We start from the raw sequence: 14,420 nt of genomic DNA, 5'->3' as shown, positions 1-14,420 counted from the left end.
TTGCGATGATATTACCGGGTTCCCTCCTGCGGACCTCGCGTCTCAATCATGCTACAGCTGCTTGACCTAGTCACTGCGTTTCTCATCCCACGCAGCTTGTCTTGGTAAGAGTGATAGCTTAAGCTTACCTGCCTAACTCAGAGTGTAGTCTTCCTTTTCCACCCTCCTCTCCTACAGTTCATTGTCAACTTCAAGAAATTAATCGGATGATCTCATTGCACCACAATAGGTCGAACGGTATGGTGTGATATTCAAGTTTTGACTTCTCATGCTTCACTCGAATAGGCACCAAAGTCAAGCAGATGTGACAATGTAACCTAATTATCCGTTTCACCCCGACAATTTTTGTTGTCGTTGCGCGTGTTTGCGCACCATAAGAGGTGTTGACGCGTTAACGAATAACTCATCTGTATAGCATTGACACCATGGCACCTCTACTCCATTTTTGCATGCTTGCCACGATTGCATACAATGCATGTAGGCGCCTAAGATATTTTATGGGACTAGAGCTAATCAGAGAGCCCCTTGTCCTCGTGAATCTCCTGCAGGAGTTTTCGAAAAGATGTCTATAAATGGAGAGTTAGGATTAATGATCCCGAAAGGATTTGCCGATTACCCACCTGAAGTTTGATTCGTGTCAACGAGCCTGATCGCCTCCCCACGAGCGCTGCGCGTCTGTTCAGTGATAGCCGTGGATCCCATTGTCAAATTAGGCTGGACTGTGGCGACTTTCCACGTTCCTGGTCCATCGAATGACATGTGCGCTTTTTCAAACACGTCGGGCTCGGTTTTCTCGTCTTGGTAGTTTACAGAGCCGGCCCATACGGTCGCAAACACGACACCAATGACAGCAACCATGGTGTTGACGAGCACGATCTCGTTGACTGTGAGGACGTATACGTTTTTGTACACAACAACCAGCTGTGCGAGGGACAAGAGAGAAGGGAAGACGAAGTTAGAGACCGCTATGTAGAAAAGAGTGCGTAGGCGTTGTCCAAACGTCGCTAGATATCAGTGTTAACATAAACTTGACCCCTACAAAAATTGGCAACGTACTCCTCCGTGGGCTGACTTCACTTGATCTATAATTTCTTCGAAGGCGGATTGCCCAGAGGAAGGCTATGGAGGCATAGCTGCAATCTTTCAACGATCTGACCTACTCTCAAAGCTGAAACACCCACGCATTATCGACAAGCTGAGCTGACCACTCAATCTTGAGGCAGGGTGTGGTGGCCCACACCACTGCAATATTTTCACTCCCTGTTGGGCCACGCGCAGCATCCGCAAGAACTTTAATGAATATGAACATGTTGACGAGACGCGCGATTTTCAAGAGTACAGGAAGTGCGGCGACGAGGGCGAAGCGTTTCGGGCCCACAATAGTGTAAGGGTAGATCAGTGTAAGACGCAGCAGAAGGATGAGGTCAACAAGGATCGATTGAAATGCGCCTATAATTCCAATAGCGATGTTAATCTGGATGAGAATGTAAGAAGCGGCGGTGAAAGAAAAAAAATCGTACTGATGGCGGCCATGGGTTCAATGGAGACAGCATTGAATGAATCTGCGAATGAATCAATATGATATATGATATACATGTGTAAAAGACAACGATGATACTGACCGCAAGACTGTCAATCATGACCCCAGCAGTGAACGCCAGAATGATGGCTATGACATTGAGAATGAATATGGGTCTTCTTCGTGAAAGCGGAGTGGAAAAGTAAAAGAGCGCAAAAATCAGGGGAATCAGGATGATGGTGAAGGTGTGCCCAATCATGATCGAGTTCAGAGATGGTTGTATTACTGCAATGTAATTAGTCCCAGGCGGAGGCGGAGGAGGCACTATAATGGCCGGGGAAGGTGTGGTTATATTGCTTGACATGATAGGTGTCTCGCCGTGACAGCTGAGTGAGTTCCGGTGAGTCCGTTCGCTTATAAGGGTGACCCAGGCACCAAGGACACTGACTAAATCAAGTGTCAGATCAAAAAAATATCGTCAGTGGGAACTTGATGGAAATTTCATCCCGCACGCAAGGAAGCCGTATAGCCCGCGGCCGGCTGCAAGAGCAGGCCTGGGCAAGCGACCCAAAATTGTTGTTAGTGTCCTTCGTTGTCCCGCGGGAACTTTTTATGGAGGAGCGGAGACCGCTCAACGGCTGCAGAATTCAAATAGTTTCAAATCCTCGTATGTCGCATAAATCACCAGTGAGAGTCAAAACCAATACGATATTATTGTAAACTTCGCTGGAGGAATGAGCAGAAAAGCAATACGATAACGAAAGACTCACCTAGTCACGGCCAACCTTGAAAAAGGTAGAACAATTATAAGTTCGTGTTGATCATGAAAGAAGTTCATGAATGTCTCCACGATGCCAAATCTGAGTGATCTCAGGAGGCGGAAGACCCACCGCCCAAAGAACCCTACCGTTTATGTAAAGTACTTGAGCTCGAATGCCGCTCCAATGCGATAACAATTGAGCCTCCGAGTCACTGCGCACGTTGCGGCAGTCGTCCATGATGCATGATTAATGCACGACTGGCATGGCCAGTGGTCAACCGGAGTCAACCGGTTACTACTGTACGTATTATTCGCTTCGAAATATTGTGATTTAGAAGCTTCCCAATGCGGGAGCATATATAAAATCATCTGGTCCGCTCCAGCCCCCGCGTGATCACAGCTGTCAGTGCGGGCCTAGGTGGTGGTACTATGTACTAAGTTAGTCTTTTAATCTCACATATTAACACTCTACGATAAGTATCATCTTGAGCATCCTAAGACTCAGAGATCCTAGACGTGAGTTGTTTCCGTGGTTTTATACTAGGGAACAATTAGGCTACTTGCAAGATAGGCATAAGTTTGATTCCTGCGCAATCATTGATCGCCACCCACATAAAGAAAAGATGTCGAATGCCGAGTCGTCGCCTATCCCGACCACGATGCGGCAGCGCGTGATTGACTACATCACCCAACTCCAGGACGGCATCATCAATGCTCTTGAGGATGCCTCAATCCCTCCGTGTCAGTTCAAACGCGATACCTGGTCACGTCCACAAGGCGGTGGTGGCATCTCGTGCACATATGCCTCCTCCGGAGATGATGCTACCTACGAAAAAGCCGGTGTCAATATCTCCATGATTCACGGTACACTCCCCCCAGCTGCGATCAAGCAGATGAGCAGCGAGCATTCATCCCTGGATGCCAATACTATGACTGCCCTCCCCTTCTTTGCTGGCGGTATCAGCTTAATCGTACATCCTCGCAACCCGAATGCACCAAGTGTGCACGCAAACTACAGGTACTTTGAAGTAATGGATTCCACAGAGAAGGATGCAAAGGTTGTTGGGTGGTGGTTTGGTGGCATCACGGATCTCTCGCCGTCATACCTGTTCGAGGAGGATGGAAAGGAGTTCCATGGGACGCTGAAGGCGGTTTGCGACGCCTATGGGACAGCCCTATATCCCAAATTCAAACAGTCTTGCGACGATCATTTCTTCATTCCCCATCGCAAGGAGTATCGTGGTATTGGAGGGATCAGATTTGATGATCTAAATGACGAAATGAACGCTATTCTAGGCTCCGTAGATGGCGAAGCCCGTCTCCGCACAGCAGATGACATATTCGCCTTCGTACGTGCTCTCGGAGATGCATTCCCCTCCTCGTATATGGGCATTCTCAATCGCCGGAAAATCATGCCTTCAGATGAGCGTATGCGTCGTTGGCAGCTTCTTCGACGTGGGCGGTATGTTGAATTCAACCTCGTTTGTGAGAGGGGAATTAAATTTGGATTGGCTGCACCCGGAGTCAATGCGGAGAACGTGCTGATGGGAATGCCAGAAATGGCAAGGTGGGAGTATATGTCAGATATGTTTGAAGAGAGTGATTCGGCGGAAGGAAAGATGATGGAGGTGCTCAAATCCCCAAAGTCTTGGGTCTAGGTCTGTCTTGCTGTGCATTTCTGATGGTCTCTTCACATGAATACTTAGCTATCTGTTGCAGCCTGATGATAAATCTCGGAAGCGTCGCGCCAAGTACGAAGTACTCGGTGATTTGATCGTAGTCGAAAATATACCCTGGCAGACTAGCCGCCCATCAGAGGATTAGTAAGCCACAAACATTGTTTTATGTGCCGATAAAGTCGTATTTGGTACGACAGGGAGCACTGGAATCAACGTAAAGGGAAACTGGCAGGTTCCCTGATTCGGAGTTCTATTAGAAAGAAAGCTTGCGGGCGTGGTTACCGTTGTGGGTTTTCGCCCGATCCACTTTCATCGGATCACAGCAATGAACCATATTCTGATGAGTAAGAGGCCCGATATTCGTTTACTAAAATGTTTGAGAACGGCAAGTGGCAGTTGGCAAGTTTACGATATTCACTTATGTCTGACCTCGCTCGGCGTACAGATCTCACACTTGATGGCCTCGAGGCATATATGCTGTAGGGCTTTGTAGCCGGGGGGATGGGCGTTTCACTTATAATTCGGCCCTCCCTACTTGTAGCATTCTAAATTTCTCTAATCGCATTCTTCTTAATCGACTTGAAATCCTCTGGTGCGTTGGTACATATTTCTAAAGAGTAATTCGATCATTAATGCTGGCCAGCAGCATAATCATTCTCACAAGCTCATCTGGCAGCTTCTGTCCTTCAACGATCCGCTATCTGATACATGCCTGTCCACATCGACGTTAATGTCGATCCCGAAACTTTGTTTCGAGCCGAACAAAGTGGCCAACCAGTTGTTGTGTATGAGTGCAAATTACAGGGGGGTTTCTGTGGCATGCGTGTAGAAGGGACGCCCAGTGCAATTTCTGCTCACATCCGAAGGCACGGTATTACTGGTCCAGACAGTGCCAGTCAACGCTGCTCATGGGGCGACTGTTCCAAGATGCTCCAGAAGGGAAGCATGGCCAGGCATATCCTTGCTCATCTCAGAGTAAAAGTTTGCTGCTCTGTGTGCGGAGTCGTGAAGTGCCGTCGTTATGTCCTCCGTGCACATTTCAGATCCTCGGAACTGTGCCATTTGGCGTCCGCTGAGATTGTTCACGGGCCTGAAGGGCATCTTCTTGTCCCCGCAAGTTGGGCTGTTGCTCATCAAGTCTAATTATTATCGTTTCCAGTATATGCCCGTCATCCTTTTTGTGACAGGCACTGCCCCGCTTGTCATTATTAATTTATATGGGAGACTTTAGCCTCTCGAATACTATGTGGCAGTGAAAGTTTATACTTACGTATATATATTTATTGCGGGGAGGTAGAATGAAGCTTAGTTGCTGCGCGGTTAATCTTATGGTGATAGAGCCCGAAAGAGCACCGGTTTAACAGATATTTTATTCTTACTTTGTTTCAATGCATCGCCTATCCGACAATAGGCTGTAAGCGGTGACCGCCGTTTGATTTTTGCTGCTGAACTTCACCAGAGATCTGGAAGAAAACGCACACTTGTAATATTGTTGACGAATAATTTTAAATTATAACCTAGATCAATCTCCTTCTCCGCTGTATTACTTCCAAGATATCTACAGCGAATGTCCTCGGGTTTATCGTTTAGCGGGATGATCAGTGGGTGGCTCGTTTAACGCAAAGTGTTCGAGGCTAGCGACTGACTCCACCGATATGTCATGAGTCATAAGACACCTTTTTGTCGGTGTGCCCTAAGGCAACCGTAAAGGGATTCGGGAAATAGAGCAACGTGCTGTGAGGATCTGCGCGTAACAACGTTTGTAGACAAACAACGCGTTGGCGACACGCAGAGCAAGCACAACAACCCTTTAATGTTGTAAGTTATTGATTGTTGAGAAGGAGCTAAGTGGGCGTGAGACAAGGGGCAGGAGGAAGCGTACGGCGTGGCGTGCATAAGGTCGAGTATGATACGAGTCTACGACTCTGGCTAGCTCTGCTCAAGGTTGGATAGGAACATTGTGATCTCGTCGTCTCCTTCGGAGTCACCATATTGGGAGAGCAATGAAAGCGCGTCGGACGAAATTATTTGCCTAGGGGACGATGGAGCAATATGCACACGAGATTCCAGACTCTCGTCTTCCCAAGAGAAGGCAGGTAGCACGTATGGTAGGTCCTGTAATCCCAGCGGTGGTCCATCCCAGCTGCTAGGGGTTGGCGAGCTACACGACGGTGACGCAGGTAACTTGAGAGGGGAGGGGACCAGTCCAATGTCTATTACATGAAGCAGCTCGTTTTCATGTTGTTTACGGATAACGGACTTAGGAGGTGGAATGTGTTTTGACTTGGGAAGCTGGTATAATGCTCGCGCATCTTGGAATGCTGGATGCCACATTTCGATATGCTTGAACTGGAATATCTGGTGTCATTGAAGGGTTGGATAAGAAAATATGACTGACCTTGTCCTCGAGTTGCAGTAATTTATCTTGAATATGTTGTTCAGACCGGCCCTTCTGCTTTTTCCGTGCAATGTATAATATCACTGCGTCCCGGACTTTCTTGACGTCGGTTCCAGAATTGGCTAGAACTGTGAAGACCTATGCCTCATGGGAGCGTTTTCAACGATGCAAGATGACAAGTACGCACTTCCATCATTGTATCCCCTTTGAAGAAGCCGGCGGAGTCCATCCTTCAGTCTTGGATCCGTTACCAGGATTTGGATTGAGGTGGGGCAAATTTCGACTTGACCGTTGACCAGTACACGATGCGATAGACGTTATATATGTAGGCGAGTGGGGAAATTTGGATATCATATATGTACCTTTGAGTACCCGACTCTGAGTCTGACGTGTGCGTGTGTTCCTGAGCGGCGGAGCACACCAGGAACCATAAAGCCACGGATCTACCGTCTGACCAAAAAAAGACGTTTGTTGCGGATTTGAACGTATATATAACGCACGTTCGTCGATAAGGCGCTGGTAGCCCCATAGTCGATCAATTCGAGAACGTCCGGTGTTTCATTCGCTGCGCGAGTGGCTGTACGAGGGGAATGGAAGTTTTCATTCGAGGGTGAAACCGAACACTAATGACGAGTGTTTATTTCCTGTGCAGCTTCTGCGAGTCCAACCTGACCCCAATACACTTGCAAATGAGACGTATGAGCAAGTTGAAATATTATTACAGCCGCCTGACAAAATGGTAACAATGAAACCTGAGGCCTTGTAGTAATCCAACTACGTACTGTTTGAATAAGGAGTGTAACGTTCCGTGTGACGCGAGCATAAGAGTTGGTCATTGGAGTAAATGGGGCATATTTGTATGATTAGTCGAAGGATGTATGAATTAGAACCCCGCGAAACGAGTCTGACGCAGTGTTGTCACAAATCGATTATCGAAACCGATCGATTATACATGCGAACGAGGAATTCTGGATCGCGACGTCTTAGCGCAGCTGAATAAGGATGTATGAAGAGTGGGACTGGTAAAAGCATATGATGACGAGGCTCCGGGATGCGTAGAAATACACCATATCGTTCCGAAAGGAAGAACACACAGGAGATAGAAATATTACGCGCAACGGGATAATAAGTTAAAAGAGGTCGTGGATACCGGACCTCCCATGCTAATTCTGCGGATTGCCTGACGGCGAGATGAACACTTGGTCATCGGGCTCCGAGTCGTCACTATACTGGGAGAGTACAGACAGTGCTGTATCGCGACGGGATGGGGTGTAATGTCCTGGTAGGTCTTGTTTGCTTGTACTACCCCAGCTGGGAGATGGTGGCGAGTTCGAAGTCGGTAGCACTGATGCGATAGACGGCACTGATGAAGGACGAGCATGAGATGGGGCATGATGTCCTGGTAGACCTTGCTTGCTCGTACTACCCCAGCTGAGAGGTGATAACGAGTTAGAAGTCACTGATGCAATAGATGGCACTGATGAAGGACGAGTTGATGTTGTGTAAGTGGATGCTGAAGACAATGTATAAGTAGATGCTGAAGACGATGTATAAGTGGATGCCGAAGACGATGAGCAATTTGATGCCGGAGAAGCAATTGGGCTCGACAGTGCCACTGAGGACGACTCCCACTCCAATTGGCGCTGCTGCTCGTTTTCACGCTCGCGAACAATGGACATGGGCATGGGGATGTGATCAGATCTGCGAAGCTGGAATAACGCCCGAGCGTCTCTCCAAGCGGGATGCAATGCCTCTATGTGCATGAACTGGCGCTTCTTGTCAACGTCTATCAACACGCCAAGCAAAAGACAGACAAACCTTGAGCTCCAATTTTTCTAATTTTTCATGTATGTGCTGTTCAGAGCAACCCTTTTTCTTTTTGGCCACAATGTACATTTCCACTGCCTGTCGGACAATGTTGATATCATGCCCGTAGGTGGCGATAGTTGTAATAACCTTCTAACCATGAGAGTGATTTCATTTGCATATGCCTGTAGAAACTCACTTCCATGCTCGTATTCATCTTGAAGAAGCCAATTGAAGCCATGTTCGAGAATGTCACCGCGGTTTAATTGGGGACTATATATGTAGGATGGGGTAGGGGGGACAGAACGAAAGATAGGCCTGCGGATAGAACGTTATAACTTGAAATGTCAATGGGAGGCTATTTCTAACTAAAGCCTAGAGGGCGTCCCTGAACAAGTCTGACTTAGTCAGGACGGAGCAGTTATTCCCACTTCATTTCCAGTCTGCAGGGCTGTAAGATACAATTATGTCCGTAGATAACGGCGGGCCTCGGTTCAGGTCAGTGATTACAATAAAGTCACAGCATACCCACAGCATGACATTAACCAAGCACGTTCCTGCAGGTGTGAGAAGACCGAAATCCAAATGCACTGCCCGAAGAAAGGTTCTCAAAAACATCGCGGCCTGTAAATACATAAGCCTAGTGTCCTAAATAATTATGTGGCAGTGCATCCAATCCTTGGGAGTGAAGCTTTGCTATCTGAAAACCTAGTTGAACGATCATCGATCATACCGCGAAACTTGGTAGATGGCACCTACGACTGCGCCGCAGCGAGCCCACGCTGACAGCGGCGCCGAGTCCAATGATTCTTGCAGCATCCGCACAAATTGGTAACACGTCGAAGCCCATCCTGTGTTCATAACCTCCGTGCATAATGTAACCACATCGCGGATCTGGAGGATTAATCACAATGAGTTCGGCTCAATTATAAGAATAGGATGAAAAGTAACGCACGGAGCAAGATCAAATAAGTGGCTCTTGTTCGGTGAGAAGCAGCAGGACGTAGGTCATCAATTTGAATTTGTGTACGGAAGAAGCGCAGTGCTGTTCACACCTGTGGCGCCGCAGGGCTATACACCTAGCAGAAACCTAGGGACTCATCCGGAACTTCACAAGGGTCAAATCAAGCTGTGGAAGGGTCGCATGAAAATTCGAACACTGATTACATAAACCGTTGACAATGTTTTGATTACGTAATCATATGCATTACATTTTTAGCCCGATCGGATCTAGCAACTTGTTCATCTTCCCCGCGCCATTACTATCATGCTTATCCGCCCTCTCCGTCGCCTCCTCACTCGTTCAACTGCCGTTTCACACTTTCACACGTTTCCCCCATGCTTATCTTCGAGGAGAATTCTACAGAACTTCAAGCTTGCTGATATTGGCGAGGGCATCACAGAGTGTGAAGTCATCAGATGGTGCGTCGGCCGGACCTTGCAAATATCGTGCTCCCCCACTGAGCTCATAAGTTAGGAATGTGAAGGAACTTGGCACCATACAAAGCTTTGAGCCTTTGTGCGAGGTCCAGAGCGATAAAGCCAGCGTCGAAATCACAAGCCCGTTCGACGGTGTAGTCAAAGAGATTCTAGTGAAGGAAGGTGAAGTTGCAAAGGTCGGCCAAGGTCTCTGTGTGATCGAGGTTGATGAGGAATTGTCGGATAGCGGCAGTGTAGAGCAGATAGAGCCTGCTTCATCGGACGCACCAGCGCCGTTGCCAATGATTCCAAACTCCAAGCTTGTGGAAGATGCTGCCTCTAGAACCGAACATATCCCTGAGGAGCTATCTGCACCCAGAAGACTGCACCCCATGGATCCAAACTACATATCTCCTTCCACTCCAAATGTTAACCCCGAGAACGTGCTCGCAAAGCCCTCGGTCCGTCATTACGCTCGCCAGTCCAAGGTTGACCTTACACTTCTCTCGGGCAGCGGACGTGACGGACGCATCGAGAAGAAAGATATTGATGCATTCCTGTCACAGCAAGCCTCTTCTTCCTCAACACACTCCGGTTCAGCTGCACTACGAGCACAAGCCGAACAAGATGTCATTGTCGAGCTTGGTCGGACACGTTATGGTATGTGGAAAGCTATGACCCAGAGTCTTGAGATTCCACACTTCGGGTATGACTCCTTCTATTTATCATTCGCTATCACTTATCATTTGGGTCAGCTACTCGACTTCCCTCGACCTCACATCTCTCCATTCTCTCCTCCCAACCCTCAATTCGCATATACCCTCACATTTTAATCCCTCCAAATCATCGCCACTCCCAATTAACCCTTCCGCTCTGCATCCTGCGCCATCTCCTCCTCCCGTACCAGAAAGTGCCCAATTCACCCGTCTTACATACCTCCCCATACTCTTAAAGACACTTGCAAAGGCCATGATGGCATGGCCAGTGCTCCGTTCCTCCATCACGCCAGGTAGCGCAAATGGAGGAGGCAAGCCCACCCTTACCATCCGTCCACACGCGGATATTGCTGTTGCTCTGAGCACCACGACAGGTTTATACACACCCGTCATTCCCCATGCAGATACACACAGCATCTACAGCCTATCTTCACAACTTAAGCACCTTTCTTTCCTCGGCCGTCAAGTACCATGCGCACTCACGGTAAACGAGATGCCGAAACGGGGCGCGACGGTCACGTTATCTAATGTCGGTGCAATAGGCGACGGGGAGTACGCGCACCCTGTCTTGGTACCTGGGGGTGGCGTCGCGATCGTCGCCATAGGGAGAGCAAGATGGGTGTGGGACGTCAGCAAGAGTGACCGTGGGGAAAGGAGGCTCAAGGTTGGCGTGAGCTGGAGTGCAGATCATCGTGTGCTAGAGGGTGCGGAGTTGGCTGCGTTCGTGGAGTCCTGGAGGGCATATGTGGAGGCACCCGAACGACTTATCGGAGAAGGAATATGAACCGAGTTCAGATGCTCGATGGAGGCTGTATACTTAACGTTATCTGGACTTTTACGCTATCGCTTTACAATCATGGTCTAGAGCAAGCATATTGATATTACAATTACATACATTGGCGCTTTTCATATCCATCGCGACATGATTGGTCTGCCTTGTAAGTAATTCGTCAACGCTCTGATCATGATGAAATTGATAGCGGCACTTTGCAATATTCCCTGGCTCTACCCGGGAGTAGAGAGGGTTTTGTGGGATGAGATCGGCCAATGATACGTTCGGGATCGTTTTATTGATCAATATCGATCAATGCCTGCTGTGGCAAGTCCGCACTACTATGATACTGGGTGACTATCCGTAGGCAAAATAATGCGGAATAGATTATGACGGACTTTGAAATATATTTACGAAAGATAATCTGTACAGAAAACACAACCGTAATGCATCTGGAATAAAATAATTCAGTCAAAACTGCAATGGACGATCTACTACAGTATCATAATCTGGTGAACGACAGAGAAGAGACAGCATTTCTTGATGACAAAGAGGACGCGAGGATGTTAGCAGCTACGCTGGTTGCTGGAATAGAGCTTGCTCAACTTGATCGTGTCAAAACCCAGAACCCTAAGCAACTGTACCTTTGTTGTGCCCAGCTACTTCCTGACCCACATTGGAATACCCTGTGGCAAGTGTTGTATGCAAGTCAGACTGATCGCGCATTTATTACAACCATGGGCATCGATGTTCGAACATTTGAATTCATCCTTACTTCTGGCTTTGCCAGTCTGTGGTACCATAAGCCCATCACATGTCCTGATACCAACTCGCATGGCATTCCATGCCTGAATCGCTGTTCACTCGATGCTAGTGGAGCACTTGGCCTCATGCTCCACTATCTCAACTCCACCATGCATGAGACTAGCCTCCAACAGATTTTTGTGTTGATCCCTGCCACTGTTTCTCGCTATCTCACCTCTGGACTGCCCATGCTCTTACAAACTCTATGCTCTATGGTTGATGCCACAATTTGATGGCCACGGGGACCTGATTTTGAGCATTGTAGTACCCTCGTAGTTGCGTGTCACTCATGCTTGCAAGGTGCTTTCGGAAGCATTGACGGGCTCAAACTCCCCATGCAGACTTCAGACAATGTTGATATTGAAAATGCTACCTACAACAGATGGCTTTCCAAACATTTTATCAGTTCAGTCATAGCATTTTCTGCTGAAGGTGCATTTTTTGGTCTTTCTCCAACAATTTGTACTCAATAGTTACTTTACAAAGGCATTGTGATTGTGGCAAGGACGAATGCACCTGGCAGCTGGCACGACTCTCGTCTTGCCTCTCACATCTATACTCAACTTCAACTCAACACACCTCCTGACTACTACATCGTTGCAGATACTGCGTTCCCTCATGGGACGACTTCCATTGATGGACGCATTTGTGCACCTCTGAAACATGGCCAAGTTTTGCATGGCTCAGCTGCCAAGATAGAGGAGCATATGGCATTCAACCACGAACTACTCTCTTACCATCAAACAGCAGAATGGGGCATGCGAGCTATCCAAGGTGCCTTTGGAAGGCTACGCATACCACTTGACATTGCTAACCAAGAAGCTCGCAGTGGCCTTATTGAAATCTGTCTTTGGCTGCACAACCTGCGCGCCATATGTGTTGGGATCAATCAGATATGGACTGTGTACATGAAGCATTGGCAGGCTACTGAGGATGATCTAGATGTGTGGCAAGACTTTGAAAACATGCTATTTTCAGAGCAGAGGAAGAAGGATCGAGTCTCATGCTTCCATGTCATATTGGAATTCCAGTAGATATAACATGTAAAACTTGTAATGATGATATCAGATGAGGAATGCAATGCTGGTTTCAATGCAGATGAGATGGATGAGAAGGCAGACAGGAAAGATGTTTGAGACGGAATGAGTGCAAGACGTAGAACATTGTAGCATCCAACCGTCCAGTACCTGCAATGCTGATTTCGACGAAGATGATGAGACAGACAAGAGGTCAGACAAAGGGGAAGACAAAGGAAAAGATGTTCGAGACAGAACGAGTGCAAGACGTAGAACGTTGTAGCATCCAACCACCCAGTACCTGCAATGCCGATTTCAATGGAGATGATGAGACAGACAAGAGGTCAGACAAAGGGGAAGACAAAGGAAAAGACGTTCGAGACGGAACGAGCGCAAGATGTAGAACATTGTAGCATCCAACCATCCAGTACCTGCAATGCCGATTTCAATGGAGATGATGAGACGGACAAGAAGGCAGACAGGAAAGATGTTCAAGATGGAACAAGTGCAAGACACAGAATGGTGAGAAGCAGCAATCTTTGCATGGTACATTGGTACCCTAGGTACATTGTAAGCATCATAGCACAATCAAATCTCTACTGACCCCTCCTTTTGAATGGGCTTGATAGGCTCATCAGCGAAGTCCTCGAAATATGGGCGATCAGAATACTTGGGACGTCCAGAGGGGCCGCATCTTTGAAGGCATGGTGGCTTGGGCCCCTCAGATGTGGTACTTTCACCTTCATCAGTAAGCCACCTAATGGATCCCCCACCCTCAGGGTACCACTCTTGATGCAAATTCTTGCATTTGGGCATCCAAACATGCTGACGGCGCGTGGATCCACTCATCTGCATCATCTCGATGCAAAGCTCGGCCTGATCACGTTCGCGTTCAATGTTGTACATGCAAGCACGCAAATCGAAGAGTTGGCCATGCAGGGTTTCCATAGTGGCTTGGGAATCACGGAGCTGCTGACTTTGGGTAAGTAGTTGTGTGGTGGCAAGGCTGCAATTGGCACGATCTTCGTCATGGTTGCATTGGGTGGCTGGGTCAAATGCGCTGGAAAGTCGAGTGAGTAAATCCATAGCTGCCGCTCCTCGAGTATTGCGACGTGGAGCTGGGGCGTCTGTACAAGGAGTGGAGTGGGCAATCGCTGTATGCTGAATTGGGGGGGAGGTATGCTCATCCTGGTTCTGGTCAGAGACGACAGAGTGACTGTCATCATCTTCCATGGCATCATAATCTGTGTCATGCAGGTCACGGGTTCCTGCGCACTCGTTAATGAGTTGTTTGATGCGATGGGCATGTGTGACTTCCGGAGGGCACACACCATCTCCAGTCGGCTTCATAGTCTTGACCAACTGTAGTTCTACTTGTGAGCAATGTCACAGTCATGAGACAAGTTGAATCTTACCTGTTTGAACTTTGTTTCGAGTGAAGTGAGTTTGCGTTCAGGCCGGTGGTTCACCTTGGCCCATTGGCCGAACTTAACTTGAACAGTCTGCCACCCACATTGACTGAGAGGGAGCT

General features: G+C 48.0%; 5 protein-coding genes across 5 annotated transcripts; 2 read left to right on the top strand and 3 right to left on the bottom strand.

Annotated features, from left to right (window-relative positions):
- Nucleotides 1–612: 612 nt before the first annotated feature.
- On the bottom strand, nucleotides 613–1,883 carry BJ212DRAFT_1274271 (uncharacterized protein; the record flags this gene model as incomplete). The annotated part of the gene is made up of 5 exons (XM_041331146.1): nucleotides 613–1,004; nucleotides 1,057–1,133; nucleotides 1,182–1,474; nucleotides 1,521–1,562; nucleotides 1,623–1,883. The coding sequence occupies 5 exons, from the start codon at nucleotides 1,881–1,883 to the stop codon at nucleotides 613–615; spliced, it is 1,065 nt and encodes a 354-aa protein (XP_041191701.1).
- Nucleotides 1,884–2,691: 808 nt separating this feature from the next.
- BJ212DRAFT_1362294 (Coproporphyrinogen III oxidase) lies at nucleotides 2,692–4,178 on the top strand. The gene has a single exon (XM_041335945.1). It carries the CDS (start codon nucleotides 2,903–2,905, stop codon nucleotides 3,935–3,937), a length of 1,035 nt encoding a protein of 344 aa, XP_041191700.1. The 5' UTR covers nucleotides 2,692–2,902; the 3' UTR covers nucleotides 3,938–4,178.
- A 1,709-nt stretch (nucleotides 4,179–5,887) lies between these two features.
- BJ212DRAFT_1300567 (uncharacterized protein) lies at nucleotides 5,888–6,585 on the bottom strand (the record flags this gene model as incomplete). Its single annotated transcript, XM_041333003.1, has 3 exons — nucleotides 5,888–6,316; nucleotides 6,357–6,494; nucleotides 6,544–6,585. 3 exons carry the CDS (start codon nucleotides 6,583–6,585, stop codon nucleotides 5,888–5,890), a joined length of 609 nt encoding a protein of 202 aa, XP_041191699.1.
- Nucleotides 6,586–7,355: 770 nt separating this feature from the next.
- On the bottom strand, nucleotides 7,356–8,498 carry BJ212DRAFT_359131 (uncharacterized protein). Its single transcript, XM_041343002.1, has 3 exons — nucleotides 8,362–8,498; nucleotides 8,175–8,312; nucleotides 7,356–8,122 (listed from the first exon to the last, which is right to left on the bottom strand). Exons 1-3 carry the CDS (start codon nucleotides 8,401–8,403, stop codon nucleotides 7,520–7,522), a joined length of 783 nt encoding a protein of 260 aa, XP_041191698.1. The 5' UTR covers nucleotides 8,404–8,498; the 3' UTR covers nucleotides 7,356–7,519.
- Nucleotides 8,499–9,403: 905 nt separating this feature from the next.
- Nucleotides 9,404–11,457, top strand: BJ212DRAFT_1362275 (2-oxoacid dehydrogenases acyltransferase-domain-containing protein). The gene is made up of 3 exons (XM_041335944.1): nucleotides 9,404–9,584; nucleotides 9,640–10,287; nucleotides 10,337–11,457. Exons 1-3 carry the CDS (start codon nucleotides 9,430–9,432, stop codon nucleotides 11,079–11,081), a joined length of 1,548 nt encoding a protein of 515 aa, XP_041191697.1. The 5' UTR covers nucleotides 9,404–9,429; the 3' UTR covers nucleotides 11,082–11,457.
- Nucleotides 11,458–14,420: the final 2,963 nt, after the last annotated feature.

The sequence above is a fragment of the Suillus subaureus genome (assembly GCF_016647635.1).
Source record: "Suillus subaureus strain MN1 chromosome Unknown BJ212scaffold_21, whole genome shotgun sequence".
NCBI lineage: Eukaryota > Fungi > Basidiomycota > Agaricomycetes > Boletales > Suillaceae > Suillus > Suillus subaureus.
Note: the sequence above shows the minus strand (reverse complement) of the source record. Positions and strands in the feature narration are given on the sequence as shown.

Coding starts and splice junctions, on each gene's coding strand:
- BJ212DRAFT_359131 (XM_041343002.1), bottom strand. CDS start 8,403: ATGGCTTCAATTGGCTTCTTCAAGATGAATACGAGCATGGAA. Junction 8,313..8,361: donor AGATGAATACGAGCATGGAA/GTGAGTTTCTAC, acceptor CATGGTTAGAAG/GTTATTACAACTATCGCCAC. Junction 8,123..8,174: donor TAGAAAAATTGGAGCTCAAG/GTTTGTCTGTCT, acceptor AAGAAGCGCCAG/TTCATGCACATAGAGGCATT.
- BJ212DRAFT_1362294 (XM_041335945.1), top strand. CDS start 2,903: ATGTCGAATGCCGAGTCGTCGCCTATCCCGACCACGATGCGGCAGCGC.
- BJ212DRAFT_1362275 (XM_041335944.1), top strand. CDS start 9,430: ATGCTTATCCGCCCTCTCCGTCGCCTCCTCACTCGTTCAACTGCCGTT. Junction 9,585..9,639: donor GAGTGTGAAGTCATCAGATG/GTGCGTCGGCCG, acceptor CTCATAAGTTAG/GAATGTGAAGGAACTTGGCA. Junction 10,288..10,336: donor CTTGAGATTCCACACTTCGG/GTATGACTCCTT, acceptor CATTTGGGTCAG/CTACTCGACTTCCCTCGACC.